This window comes from Vigna unguiculata, chromosome 10, assembly GCF_004118075.2.
Source record: "Vigna unguiculata cultivar IT97K-499-35 chromosome 10, ASM411807v1, whole genome shotgun sequence".
NCBI lineage: Eukaryota > Viridiplantae > Streptophyta > Magnoliopsida > Fabales > Fabaceae > Vigna > Vigna unguiculata.
The window spans coordinates 33,363,809-33,379,460 of record NC_040288.1 but is presented as its reverse complement, the minus strand read 5'-3'; the positions used below and the strand labels follow the sequence as shown (position 1 = coordinate 33,379,460).

At 26.7% G+C, this 15,652-nt stretch overlaps 1 protein-coding gene across 1 annotated transcript; it reads right to left on the bottom strand.

Annotated features, from left to right (window-relative positions):
* Nucleotides 1–5,126: 5,126 nt before the first annotated feature.
* On the bottom strand, nucleotides 5,127–7,539 carry LOC114165817 ((+)-neomenthol dehydrogenase-like). Its single transcript, XM_028050403.1, has 4 exons — nucleotides 7,409–7,539; nucleotides 7,036–7,285; nucleotides 6,258–6,473; nucleotides 5,127–6,128 (listed from the first exon to the last, which is right to left on the bottom strand). Exons 1-4 carry the CDS (start codon nucleotides 7,432–7,434, stop codon nucleotides 5,751–5,753), a joined length of 870 nt encoding a protein of 289 aa, XP_027906204.1. The 5' UTR covers nucleotides 7,435–7,539; the 3' UTR covers nucleotides 5,127–5,750.
* Nucleotides 7,540–15,652: the final 8,113 nt, after the last annotated feature.

Sequence of the window (15,652 nt, the reverse complement as noted above, 5' to 3'; positions counted from 1 at the left end):
TTTAAAATATGTGATTATAAATATATATATATATATATATATATATATAATTAGTGAAAATTTATGCATTTTTACTTCTTTTTCTAATAATAAAAATTAATTTTTATAATGTTATTATAAATATAAATAATTTGTAATTTTATAATAAATAATTTTATTTATTTTTTAGATGGTTTTATAATTAAAAAATAGTTAAGTTTAAAAAGTGGTTAAATAGAAGAAATGGTTAAATTAAAAAAAAACGATTTTTGTTTAAAGGATAAAATTGAAATATAAATGTGAATATAAAAAAAATTATATATAAGAAAATAATTATTTTAGTTTAAAAAAATTATTTAAAAGATAAAATTAAAAAATAAATGTGGACATCAAGAGAATCTCTTTATATATAATTTTATATACATATATAGATTAAGTTTATTATATTTGATTTAACTTTCTAAATTTACAATTTTACCTTAAAATATATTCATGGTAGAGCTTCGCAAACAAAATAATTGAAATACAATTTAACTTTTCTCTCATCAAAAAGATTTATTTTGATATTTTATATACATTTATTAAATTTTCTTTGTTTCTCTTAGATTTGGTAACTATACATTTGGTGAGACAGGGTGTGGAAAGACGTTAAAGGTGTAGGATTTCTTTGTTTGATTTGGTCATATGAAAAAAAAAAAAAAGTCAATTTTGAGGAGGAAAAGAAGAAAGAATTTTTCTTTATTAGAAAAAGAGAAAAAGTATGAAAAGTTACCATAACTTTGATATATAAATAATTTTTTATACATACTTAATTATATTATAAATATTTTGTACTGTGATAACAATATATAGTTAGAAATATTAATATCACAACAATAAGTACAAAAATTAATATTTTAATTTTTTCTGATATTTTTATAGTATCGATTTTTAATAGTGATTAATGATATAAATTGATAGATTTATATTACTATAAATATATGAAATAAGTTGAGAGAGTAAAATATGATGTTTATCAACTTGATGGATAAAGTCAAATTACAAAATTCCTTATTAACAGAAAAATGAACCAATTGAGTTTGTTCGTTTTTAATAAAAACTCAATTAATAAAAACTGTGGAAGAAAAAGCGTTTAGGTTAGACGTAAATATATTTATTATAACCACATAAATTTATTTATTTGGTTTTTTACAGCCACTTTTGCAATCCTGACTCCCTTGTATTTATTTATATGATTGGTTGTGATTGTGTCTTGTACCAACTATTTATTTTCCGGAGCAATTAATTTTTTAAGTTTTTTCTTTCGAAATATTTCTTTTGATTCTTATCATTATGTAGTACAAAATATTAAAATTAATTAAGAGAAATTTTCTTACCAATACACAAAATTTAAACAAATAAACTAAAATACAATAAATGAATAATTTGAGAATAAGTTCTTTTGTGGTATTGGTGCTTATTTAGTTAAAAAATTTACTGAGTGACATTTCCTTCTTTTATACTTAGAGTACTTGATCACAATCAATTTAGGCTCACAAATGTGCTCAAGAAGATTTAGGACAGGTTTCTTGGATGAATTATAAACAAATGTTGAGGTCGATTATTGACTTATTTATTTTCTAAGTCTTTTGACCAATTCTAGAGAGTAAAGAGATAAGTGATGAACGAGATTAGATAAAGAAAAATAAAAGACAGTGAATATGAAAAAAATATATATTTAATTGTTAATTTGATTCTTATATTTAGGTGTTTCACTTTTTATTTATATGTTTTTGACCCTATATTCTTGTAAAAAAAATTCAATATGACTCACTCTCTTAAATTGATATCAACATTGTTTAAATTCTCAGGTGTTAAAATCTAAGTATGTCACATGTTAAAATTTGGTTATCTTTTAAGTTGTAATCCTTTTGGTTTTGACACGTGACACCTTAAAAAAAATATGACTTAGATTTTGACAAGTGACAATTCCAAACAGCACGTCAATTTGAGTCATATTGATTATTTTTTATAAAAATAAGAACTCAATTGTGTAATGTGTAAAGACTTAGAAAATGACAATTTAGAAGTGATAGTGATTTAAAAATAGTGAGACTCAATTATTTTAATATTAAAATATTTTAGTATAAATAGTTTTGTTATTAATGAGCATCATGGTTTTAAAACACCTAACCTCTTTTTAAAACACACCACCTCTGAAACCACTTTGCTAGAGTTATCTAACTTCTCTTTAAGAGTTTTTCTCTCTTCATCTGATTGAATAATTGAGACAGTATGACTGATTCTTATGGCGAACTCTTCAATTTGGATAAATTAGTCCTTTGTTCAAGTAAGTTGAGTTTCAATCATTTTTCTTTGTTTATTCATGTTTTCTGTTGCATGTGAGACTTCTTCCACTTGCATATTTGTAATCATCAGTATGAGTCTATGCTAATCAATGATCAGAACGATATATCCTTATCATTCTTGTGTTGTTCCTAGGTATAAATAGACCATCTTATGGAGCTAAAGTTTTTTTTGTGTCTTAGAGTTCGTTTAGAAGTTTTTAACAAGTAAAGAAAGTTAGTCTCGAATTTGTGTTATGAGTTTTATCATCTGGAGATGGAGATGAAATTCAGACTATTTTTGTTTGAATTTAGGATAATGTGTATGTTTGATGCAATCTCGTATGTTTTGGACTATTAATTCATGCTTGAGTGTCTTTGATTTTTGTGTTGTTGAGGAGAATGTAGAATATGAGCATTTAAGCAAATTGGTACAAGTTACCATGTCTTAAAATTGTTTTGAACCAATGTACTGAGAGACTAGTATCAATTTAAACAACTGAACAGGTCTAAGTTCTCTCAAAATCACAAAATTCATCTTCTAATATTTGATCTAGCAGTGGTAGACTAGTGCTGAGCGCTAGCCTTGTTGTGCAGGCCTAGAAGTGTTTTAATATCCAGGTTGCTTGATACGATCCTTAGGTCCAAGTTCTTCCAAAATAACAAAATTCATTTGCTAATATTTGATATAGCGTTGACTGGCACTGAGCACCAACTTTGTTATGCAAGATGGGGAACGTGCAATGGCAGATTGAGCACTAACCTTTTGTGCATGTTTTTATCTCCAGACCGCTTGATACGATCCTTAGGTCCAAGTCCTCTCAAAATCACAAAATTCATTTGTTAACATTTGATATAGCGTTGTTGTGCAGGCCTGGGAGTGTTTTTATCTCCAAGTTGCTTGATATGATCCTTAGGTTCAAGTTCTCTCAAAATCACAAAATTCATTAGCTAATATTTATGTAGTGTTGGGGAGTGGCACCAACGTCTTTGTGCAGTCAAAGACAAATATCCTATCTAGATAAATAAAAGATAAATAATAAGAGGGAAGCCCATCTACATAGCTCAATAAAATAATAAAATTAAAAAGAAAAAAACTGAACTTTGAAATAGATGGCTCGCCTAGCTATTTGCAATTTTATTTCGAAAGTGAACTATAATCTTCATGTTCCAGGTCTTCCTGTGATTTTATTATCATAAATATAGAGTCGTGAAGATATTTGTTTTTCCATCTTTTAATATCTTTTGAGTTCTTAACCTTGTTATAGATCTTTTGAATTTGTCACACGTCTTCTTCCAGTTCTTTCTTTCTTTTATGTTTTACACGGATAATCCTCTATCAACTAAATGGTGCTAAAATTCTTGTAATATGTCTTACATATTATCACTTATAATATCATATCTAAATATTATTGATTGATAATTATATATATATATATATATTAACTTATCTTAAATTAAATATTATACTTGTAGATTTTATTACTATAAAAAAAAATTGTATTTAGTGAAAGTTATTTATATTAATATATCCATCAATAAATTTAATTACCGGAAAACTTTTTACTGGAAATATTTTAACTGAATTTCAAATATTTATTAAACCACATAAAAGTATTCTATATTTATTCCAAATCTTAGTAAATCAATGTAACTAAGTAATTTTTAATTTTTTTATAAATAAGTAATTAGATAAATATATAATTTTAAAAGATGTTATTTTAATATTTTTTTTCTCTTATAAAAATATATATTTCATGAAAAACTAAGTAGAATATTATTTATATATATATATATATATATATATATATATATATTTGGATTATGGAATTTATATTATATAGTTCTGTATTTTGTAACTATCTATTATGATTTATGAATTAGTTTAACATAAATATTAGTTTCTACAACTAAAAATTACACTGATAACTTAAATTATCATATAAAACTATTTAAATATTAATAATCTTAATAAAAGTAGTTAAATATAATAATATGTAATGTAAACTTACTATTTCTTTAATATATGACATTGTTATGGCAGAAGACTTTAATATATGACATTGTTATGACAGAAGACGAAAAAGAAGAAAAATTAAAAAAATAGTGAATCATTGTGAAAGTCATTTTTATTCACAAGAGTAAAATAAGATGTAAAAGTTATCTTTATGTTCGTCTATATATATAACAACATCATACCATAACAATGTAAGAAAATCCACATACAAACAAAGTGACATGTTCTAGTTACATTTTAAGAACATAAGTAGAGGTAGTTGGAATGGAATGCACAATTAATGTGAAAAAGATTTGTTTACAACATACAAACTATACCAAGGTAAGACAAATAAAGAAAAAAAGTAAAATAGGTAAAATATATGAAATGTAAATGTATATATATGGATAACAAGATTTTTTTAAGAAAATAAGCTATTTTTTTTTACCTAACCAATTGTAAATTTATTTTAACACTTAACCTTAATATTATATCATATATTTTTATGATTAAAATATATATATATATATATATATATATATATATATATATATATATATTTGATTTTATACCACGTGTCCCATCGAGAAACACAACCAAATAGAAACACCACATCCACAAGTATAATAGTGAACATGATATCATTGGTTACGTGTCAATTTTGTATTGGACTTGATTTTCCAACTCTATTATTTTTATTTCTTCATGTTGGCACACTAACATCTTTTCTACAAACTCAATTTATTTTTTCAAATTCTTTACAAACTTAACTTCCACCCCAATTAAATTTGTAAATTCTGATTTGAGCATGATAAGATCCATATCCATTGATGTTAAGTTCATATTTTATATGACGATGATAATATTATGTTACAGGAGATGGATGGACACGAATCATGGTATGTCTTGTTACAATTGTCGTCTTTTTCTGAAATCTCGACATCCATTATTGCTGCTTTGCGATGAGCAGTGCTTTAGCATTGCACGTGTGTTGAAAGTTTGAAGTCAAAGACCACTCTGATCCACACCTAAGATGACAGGGACAAACATAACAATGACCCATTCTTCATAATTTCCTCTGCCGAAAGTTTCTATCAGTCCAAAAATCATTGCAACTTGAACTTTGACCATTTCAAGAGCCAACAATGTGAGAAGATAAAAGAACCAAAGTAACTCAGATGCATTTCCCCACATGCCATTATGTAACACACAAGACCACAACGCTAAAACTTTCATCCACTCCATCAAAATTTTTCTCGTTCCATCTGCAAGTTGTAAGCAACAGGTCCTGTTTGGATAAATTCTTTACAAATACTTTTGCAAAAGAAGAAAAGTAAAACAATCAAGTTTCTTTTCATAAACTGATATTGATATATAGCAGAAACCTTTTTTCACTTTTTTCTTTGGAAGTATTTATGAAAAAAATTATCCAATCAAGACCTTAAAATGTGTCAAAAGCTTGACACTTCTTGTCTGGTAAAGAAGTGCCCAGAAGGAGATCCATTAGGCAAGAGTGCTAATCTGACAACACTAGCAGCACCATTTTCAACAGATAAGATTCCAGTGTTTTTGTTAATGTCTGTCTTAACAAAACCAGGACAGACACAATTGATGCATAATTTTTTGTGTCTATAGGCTAAAAGCCTTGTGTATGAATTCATTGCTGCTTTTGAGACCATATATGCAGACAAGTAGGTTGGCCACCCTTTGTTTTCTAGAGAACCTTCTTTCAAGTCTTTCATGTACTCCCTCAGCACCTCATCTATTAGCTCTTCACTCAGATTTTCTGTGTCATCAAGCACCCTCCTTGCCCATCCATTTGATATGTACTGAAACACACCATGTTATAACATCAGATTTCAAATTGATTCAAATTGGTTCAAATTGGTATAAGAAGTATAAACTGATAAAAAAGATCTTTTGTTTAAAGTGGTTCAAAATTATGTTGCTTTTGGTACCTTTAAAAGTCCTGCTTCAGAGGAAACATTAACAATCATGGGTAAATTGGACAACTGAAGAAGGGGAAGAAATGCCTCAGTTGTTTCCTTAGCTCCATAGTAGTTTGTTCTGAGGCATTTTTTAGCCATCTCACAAGTTTGAGGTAGCTCCTTCCAGTTAATTTTTGATGGCACCATGCCATCTGTGTTGAAACCATTGATTCCTGCATTGTTCACCTGCATATGAATTTCAAAATTGTTCAGTGATCCTTCATCTAAAGAAAAACAAACACAGGTTATTGCTATGGTGAATCATTCAGATTTTTCAACATCATCAAGAAAAAGTTTTTTAACTTAGTCTGATAAACTCTGAATCAGGTTGGTGTCAGCCAGATCAGGCACTTTTCACCAATACAAACTCATTGATTTTGCAGATCAATCAAAATATGTTGCAAGCTTGTAGAATTGTGAGCACCATTCTTATTATAAATATGTAGTTCAGTCATAGGAAGACTTATTAGGGGGAAAAGTGGAGAATTGGACCATTAAGAAGATGATATTGGATAAACACTGTTCATCACTAGTGTTCTGCATCAGAATCACCAGACAAATGGTATTTTGTGAATCATATTATTCAATTGAAACAACTAAGTGGGGGCACAAACACAATGCAAGATTCCACTCACTGTCATAGACATAAAAAGTTTAACAAACTCCTTTTACACACAAAAAAAAGGAGAAAGTAGTAAAAAAAGGAAAAGCATAGTTCAGAACATTAAACATAACATCAAAATCTTACCAATATATCAAGTCTCCCAAACTGGTTCTTCACAAACTCAACCAGAGATGCAATACTAGCAGGGTCAGTGACATCAAGTTGGTGAAACAGCACAAGGCCAGAAAAGCCAAATTCTTTCTTCAATTCCTCAACAGCTTGATAACCCCTCTTAACATCCCTGGCTGTGAGCACCACCTTGATTCCATTTGAGGCCAACCCTTTCACAGTCTCCAATCCTATCCCTTTGTTTGCACCTGTCACAACAGCATATCTGAAAAAACAAAAGCAAATCCTTAAAATGTTAATCACCAAATACAAATTACATACACTAGAAGCAAAAGGGTATGCAGATAGCATGTTGGATCCATGACTTCATGAAGAGAGAAAGTGGTACCTTTCTTTTGCATCTGCCATACCCATGGTTGTTGTTGAATCTGAATGAATTGGATGCAGAAAGAAGAGGATAATATTTAAAGTGGAAGATGGCTATAAAATAATGTAAGCTCAATTTTCAGAATGTGAAATAAAATAGTTAGTGCCGTATTATATAGTCATGTGGGTTGGAACATATTTTAGAATCTGTTTTAAATATTACTTTGACCTTTTGTCAGTGATGTGATATTGTCTATATCAGAAATGATGATTGATCTCTTATAGTAAAATAAATAATGGTTATTTATCTTTTCTGGATTCTTTTGAAGAATCATACCACAATTCGGTCATCTAGAAAAAGTTGAAAAAACTGAGTATTATTGACAGAACAAGAAGTGGTGGAGACAATAGACACACACAGATCAAATCTGCAAAATCGCTTGAGGAGTTTACCTAACATAACAGTGATTTGCACACCGCAGAAGACTTTTGTTCTGGATTGACTTTGAGTCCTCTGTTAAATATTATTTACTTTGTGTTTGTTAGTACAGAAACACAGCACAGAGAAAGAAGAACTAAAAAGGTAAGATTTTGAAATTATCAGAATGTTGTTTAGAAAGAAATAAATAAAAAAATAGAATCACATTAATAGAAGTTGTTATTTTGGTATTTACTTCCCATATTCTATTCTTGTTACTTTTAGTTTACGTTAATAGAAGTTTATGAAAAACGGAACTTTTCATTGCAGGTGAAATCACCCGTTTAAGATTTGCAGGGTGGAACAGTAGTTAAATTATGATTGAGTTGGTGTTAATAAAATAATACAGATAATTAAAATACATATAAAATAATATTATAAAAGATTAATAGTATTAAAAACTTAAAATAACATATCTGATAAAATAAATCACATTCAAAATACTAATGAAAAAATCAAATATTTCGTAACATTTAAGCTCAAGATTTTAACAATACATAATAATATCATTTAAAAATAAGATGTTCCTTAAAAGAAAGTGATAAATATTTCAAGATTTGATGTATTTTAAATAAGAAAGGTTTTCAAGATTTGATTTTATCAATTCCTAATTCCACACGTGATTTAATTTTGTTCTATTTTCTTTAGTAGGAAGTTATGCATTCATAGTTGTGGCGTCGATATTAGCATGTTAATTATAATACTTTATTATGATAGAAAAATAATAATAGAGTCATATTATTACAATTAAAAATTTTAATTTATTATGTTATATTTGCCTTCTAAAAAATAAACTTACCATCTCATCATTATAATTACTAAATTTAACTTTTCATGCTTTGAACTAGGATACAAAAAGTCTTCTCCCAAAACATTGATTTTAAACTTATTTGAAATCAAAATTTATCATAAACTATCAAATAAAGCTGCCCTAATTAATTTTACTGAATTTGAAAACCTTTTTCCCCACCAACATGTAATTGTGATTGACGAACAAATACATGCATCCAAATTCCAATTACCTTCATGTATATGCACCAAATCAACTTAAAAAGTTGTGTTTTTCTAACTACATTACATAAGGTCAAAGAAAAACACAATAACAGCTTTGTAATTATGGCACAATTGAAAGGTTCAAATATCTTAAAAATGCTAAATCACTATGCAATTGATGGCTAAAATCCTTAATACTACGTAATAATCTTAATAATTTTGTTATAGAATTGGTCAAACATAAAACAAAACCTTCATTAATCAGTGCCACTCTAGTGAATTAATTATGGCGCAACACTTTCAAGGTTGTTCCAACTAATAAAATCTGCATGCAAATTTTCAGAACCCACTTGAGAAAGTTGGTCAAAAAGATAGGATTATAATTGCCTTGTCTTAGTTGAATAAACTGCCTTGCCTTGTCTTGTCTTATTTTGAAATTTACTTTTTTATTTATTTAATAATAAAATGTGGTTGATTTAATGTTTAAAGTAATTATTTATTATTTCAATAAATTTTTTATATATTTTTTTAAAACTTTAAATTAAATGGCATCTGATAATTTTCAAAACCATTTATGGTTTTTTTCTGCATTCTAATTAGCCGTTCTATTTAACTTGATTTAATGTTCATATCTCAAATTTAATAGATTGGGCAAGTGAATTTGAATAGCATAAAAGATTAATGACTGTTTTGTGAAATTTCATACTATAATTATGTTAAAAGTCTTTATTCATATAGTTTTTAAAATAATTATTATAAAAGTTTTTAAAAAAAATATTGTATTGTATTATATGTAACATTTTCTGTAACTAAAATTTACTGAGAATCTATTTAGTAATCATTTGTTCCTATATAATATTTTATTTACTAAAATAAAAATATTTACTATGCTTTAATTCAATTTTAATGAAAAAATATATTATCTAGAATTTCAACAATAACAGATGAAAATAAACATTTTTTTATTAAAAAAGGAAAATCATAGAGAATAAAACATGTAAACTGAAAAAACGGTTACTTCTAGAATGAACCTATTAAATAGTGCTAAATTAGGGTTTAATGTGACAATCAAAAACTTGTGTTTCGCACTTTCTTTCTCGTTGACTTGGAAGAGCGCATGGGAAACCGGTGGACCCGCCTACAGCAGAGTCCTATCCTATCTTCCAGAACTCAACACCGTCACCGCTCTCGTATTCCAATCTAAACAAATTTCAATAAATTAATTAATTAGTTTCCCATTTCATCTTCTTCTTAATTTTTTTTTCTGTTCTTCTAGACTTCCAGAAAAAAAAAATCCCAATTTTGACTTTTTAGGTGCTTTTGAAATTTTCTGATAAATTACAATGCATGTCGAGAGGTATTTGCCAAATGTCAAGTGTTAGTTGTAACAAAAGAAAATTTATATACAATATTAAACATTATATTTTTAATAAATATATTTACGTGATATATTTTGGATTTTGAATTGGATATAATTTAATTCAAGGAATGTTGATTTGAGAGAGAATACTTTAAATTAAAAATATAGCCTAATTTTCACTTTTATTTTAGTTTCAATACGGAATATATTTTGTATTCATTCATGTTTTATTTTTCTTCTCTTTATCATAATTCTTTAATTAATTCCTCGTTTATTACCAAAACTGTACTTACCTAAACACACATCGTTTCACAAAAAGAAAATACCATTGAAAATTCATGTATTTTATAGTATTTTACGTCATTAATTAATTTATTCATTAAACTAGCTTAATTAACAATCTTATGTTAAGTATTTTCTTATTTAGTTTTGTCAAATATAGATTAAGTTATTATGTTGAAAAAGGGAGGAGAAAAGTACAATATGTTAAAATATATATAATTTATCTATTAAAATTTCAAATGTTTCCCTTCATGCTCACCATATATTAGTTGAATTGGCACTAGGGTTTTCATGATTTCTTAATTAGTATTACAAAATGTTCTAGATTGCCGTAATGCGTATGAAATTCTCATTGTTCTAGATAGAATGACAAAAGCACAAAATTGTTATGAGAAGGTCAAAAGCTAAAAATTCCAATTCTATTATATATATAACATGCATGAAGCAAACGTGCAAAGTTCAAAATCAATTTATTCAAATCAAAAGATAATGGACCTAAATCATCGTAATTTCTTTATTGGAAAAAGAAAAAGCGAAAGAATGAAGAGAAAAGAAGATGAATGGTAACGAAAGAGAGAGCATGAGAAAATGGTGGTTAGAATTTGATGAAGCAAATTTTGCGTTGACTTTGGTGGCATGTACGTGGGAAACTGTTGACCACTCATGCTGTAGAGAACCAAGTCTAGGTTCCAGAACATTTCCTCTTCATGAGTTCATCAATCACTGTCACTTGTTGCAGTTTATAATCTCATAAGTTAAAACATTTTGGTATTGCCACGTTGTAACGCAATTTTAGTTTTCAAATTCTTCTAAAAAATCTCACTTTTGACCTATATTTATATTCCAAGAAAATTGAAGAGATACGGAAGAGTATATTTTAAGAAAAAAAGAAATGCAAAAAAAAAAGTTAAGATTTTTTTTATTTGAATAGTTAAGATTTTTTTATTTGAATGATTAAATTATTATTTTTCTTATTGGTGATTTTCTAGGATTCTCACATTTAGAATTTTTCATTCATATTTTACTTGTCTAGATTAATAACTAGATGGATAAACTATGGTCAATCTATAGAAAAGATTAACAATGTAATTCAAAATTTTAAAAGTTTTATCTTTGAGATATCGTCTATTTAGAGCATGAAATTTCATTATGATTTTATTCTTACAAAACACATTAAAAGATGAAATGAATATTTAAATTATATTAAATCTCGTTTTTTGTGTGGTGTAAAATTATTGGGTGTCCCAAAAAAATTCTATATTCTTATATGATATTTAGATTTACATTTATATTTTTAACGCTTTTCTATTTTATTTTCTAATGAGAGAAGAAATTATGAAAAAATTAATATTTATGTAATTCTTTATTCCATTTCTTATTGATCAAATCATTTGAAAAATTTGTTGTATGTGTTTGAGGTATTTCCTTTCTTATTGATGTTTTTAGTATCAAAGAGAGTATAACTTAGCAACCCATATAGCACCTCCATGGAAAATAATTTTTTTAACAACTAAATTTTGACAACTTTCTATTATAATTTAATGTGTCATTTTTTAAGAGGTATTTCATTTTCTATTTTTTCATATTTTTAAACCAATTAAAAAATGATATATCATATTGTAAGAGAAAATTATTAAAATTTAGTTGTTAACATATCATTATCCCACCTTCATACCATATTGGTTCTCATAGGAATTGATATAGTATATTCTAATTTTAGGTCATCGTTTTACTTCTTTTCCATGGTTATAATGTTTTCGTTCTTCCTTTTTCTTTGTTCATACAAAAAATTCATCTCCTATCATAATTATCTAGGAAGCTTCCACATTCACAAGAAACTTGAAGACATCATATTCTTTTATAAATAGAAAACTTCAAAAGACTATTAAGATTTTTTATATTGTATAGAACAATTCATAATGAGAAAGATATCATACATTTTATATAGAAAACTTCAAAAGACTCTTAGAATTATTATATAAAGCAGAAAAATTCATAATGGGTTCATTGCACAAAGTACTTATTCTCCACATTAGAGATCTCAGAAGAATTTCTTAAAATCCTTTTTTTTAGTCTCCATGGTACTTGTTGTGGTCCCCACAATATTACATATCATTTTTAAGAAAACTCATAGCTAATGATATATTTCATAGAGTTGAAAATGTATATTCATATTCCGTGATATTCTGTGTATTTGATTGTTGATCTACTAATGATGATGCTATTGCTTTCCATGTACTCGTGTTTCCTTTTAAGAAAACATTCTTAATAGTTAAAAACAAGTTATCTTTAAAACAAATAAAATATCAAAAAAGCAATATTTGGTCTTCACCTTCCGGAAAGTGGCTTGCAACGTGCTACCTAATTGCCCCTTTATAGTTGTAATCATAATTAGGTGAAAGAAAAAAATAATAATAAGTTTTTCATTTTATCGTAACTGATTTCGATCATCAGTTATTCGTAGCTATATTGTAGTTTCCGTTCCGTATATAATTTTAGCTGAGTGTAAGACTTTTTCTTTTCTAACTTAGAGAATTAGTTCAAATAAATGGATAATGAAATATTATTTTGAAAAGAAAACATAAATAAATTTAAAATATTTCATTTTTTACTTATTATAAAACACCACACTTTTAAATTTCAGTGCCTATATTTATCTTTTAATTCAATTGAGTTTCATTTTTCTTTTAAATTAAGCAATTCTCCCGCTTTCATATGTGACTAAATTAGTATTAAACCTAATATTAAAATTAATTTTACTTTTTAATTTAAATTTAAACAAAATAAATATTTTAAAATTATACCTTTTTTTTAAATTTGATCAAAATGTCCAGTCTTATCTAACAATCAAGTTCGTTATTTACTACAAGGACTAACTCACTATTTAAAAATAACAAAAACAAAATATAAAAAATGTAAATGTAAAGTTCTTATTGTCATTTTTAAATTTTTAAATTAATTTTCATATGAAATTTAAATCAAATTGTAAAACATTTTACATCTTATAACTTAATTTGTGTACTTAAATCGATTCTCTAAATTACATAATATTTATAATAATAAAATAAGTTGTGTAATTTATTTACTTTTATTGGTAAGTAAATTGAATTCAATTATATTTTAGAGAGAAACAACGTTACTTTATTTAAAAGAAATATGAGACTCATTTGAGTCAAGAAAATAAATATAGAGACTGAATTGAATAAAAGACAATGACACTTTACATTAACATTTGACATTGCAGCACCGACATTATCGTCAAGTGTATAGATACGACCTTGACACCTAAAAAAAAAGATAAAAAAATGGAATAAACTAAATAAAATAAAAAAAATACTACAAATTGACAAGTGATATTTACAAAAATGATATTGCAACATAAATATTTACAAAAAGTGATATTTTCGATTATACAAAGCCAAAAGTTTTTTTTTAACCAAAATTAGAATTTAATTAAAGAAAAAATAACATAATTAAATTGAATAAAAATAACAAAAGTAAGAATTAAAATAGTATTTTAAATTTTATTTTATATATATTCTTCTTAGATTTCTCTTAATCAAATAAATGCAATGTTCACATTTTCGTTCTTATTTTTTATCTTTTATCTTTTCCGTAAATAAAATAAAAGTAATATTACAATAAAATGTCTCATTAACGACTAATTTTAGTCAACAAAAGTTGTTATTCACTTTAGTGTGACCAATTTAGATACCAATTTACAAAATAAAAAATTACTAATTACTAAAATAGTTATTATTATAAATAAAAAATTATAATTGGTCGCTAAATTTATAATTTACTTTATTTTCATGCAAAACAGCACAAAATACATTAATTTCCACTTTTTCTATCTTAATCACTACCTCGTTTTGTAATTATGTAAAATTAGGACAATTCTAATGATTTTCATATTGGTTTAGTGCAAGATAAGTGTGCAAATGATATGCAATTTAACTAATAATTCACACTTATCACTCACTCAAGCAAGAAAATCATTGGAATTATTTTTGCTTATGTTAAATTTTAGCTCAAGCGACAATTATGTCGCTCAAGCAAGAGCCCCTGTCACCCAGGCAAGAATCTGTCAACCATGCGAGAACGCTCTGGAGTCTTATTTTAGTTTCTATAAACCATCTCGCTTAAGTGACAAGGATCTCGGCCAAGCAAAACTTGTGCTATTTTAATTTCTTATTTTACCATGTGATTTATTGTGATAATTATGAAATATGATGTAAGAGGCTATGAATGAAAGATGTTGGTATGTTGAGAATTAACTTGATGTGCTTTGCATGAAACATGATTGATTCTGAGATAACATGTGGAAGATATAAGGGAATGTCAAGGAGAAATTTTTTTGGTTGTGATATAATGTACCTAATTATTTATTGATTCAAGTAAAGTTACATCCTGACACTCTAAATGATCATTCAGACTCATATAGAGTAGAATGATTCATGTGGTGAGAGTAACATGAGGTCCAAGTCTAAGACAGGATAATGACCTTAGATGATGATGATGAAGTAACCTTGTGTGTGGTAGGATGAAACCCATTGACAATGGTTTTGCAAAATAGTAGAGGCCACCACAAGTGCAAGTTTGCAATGAATCTAATTTCATTACATGTATTCAGATAATTGAGTTAGAGTGTCATTTATGCTTATTAATACATGTGACTTGTGTTGAGATAACTTGATTATTATTTGTTCACTTTAAATTCACTAGCTTACCATTCTCATTGTGTATTTGTTATCTTGCTTGCCTTTTTCTTTTGCTATGATTACCATAACTTGGTGTGAGCAAATGAGGAGACTCCTATTGATTTTGATCAGGTGGAGGGAGACGTTGCGATTTAGATTAAATGTTGTAGATAGTTCTCTTTCATCACATCCTTTTAAAAAGTTCTGGTGTTTATATTTCTAGCTTGTTCTTTGGGTTATTTTGTGCCTTAGATATCATGTATATTTTTGTATTTTGGGATGATTGTAATAGTTAAATCTAGTTTACTTTTTTTTCGCTTGCTCGATTATATTCAAGCATGTCATGTTTTATTTAATAGTATTTTCTATTAGATGGGATGTTACATTTTTTATATTAGGGCCTTTGCTCCTTAGAAACATGTAGGTTTGTGCGTGTTAAGCTCCCGTTGTTGT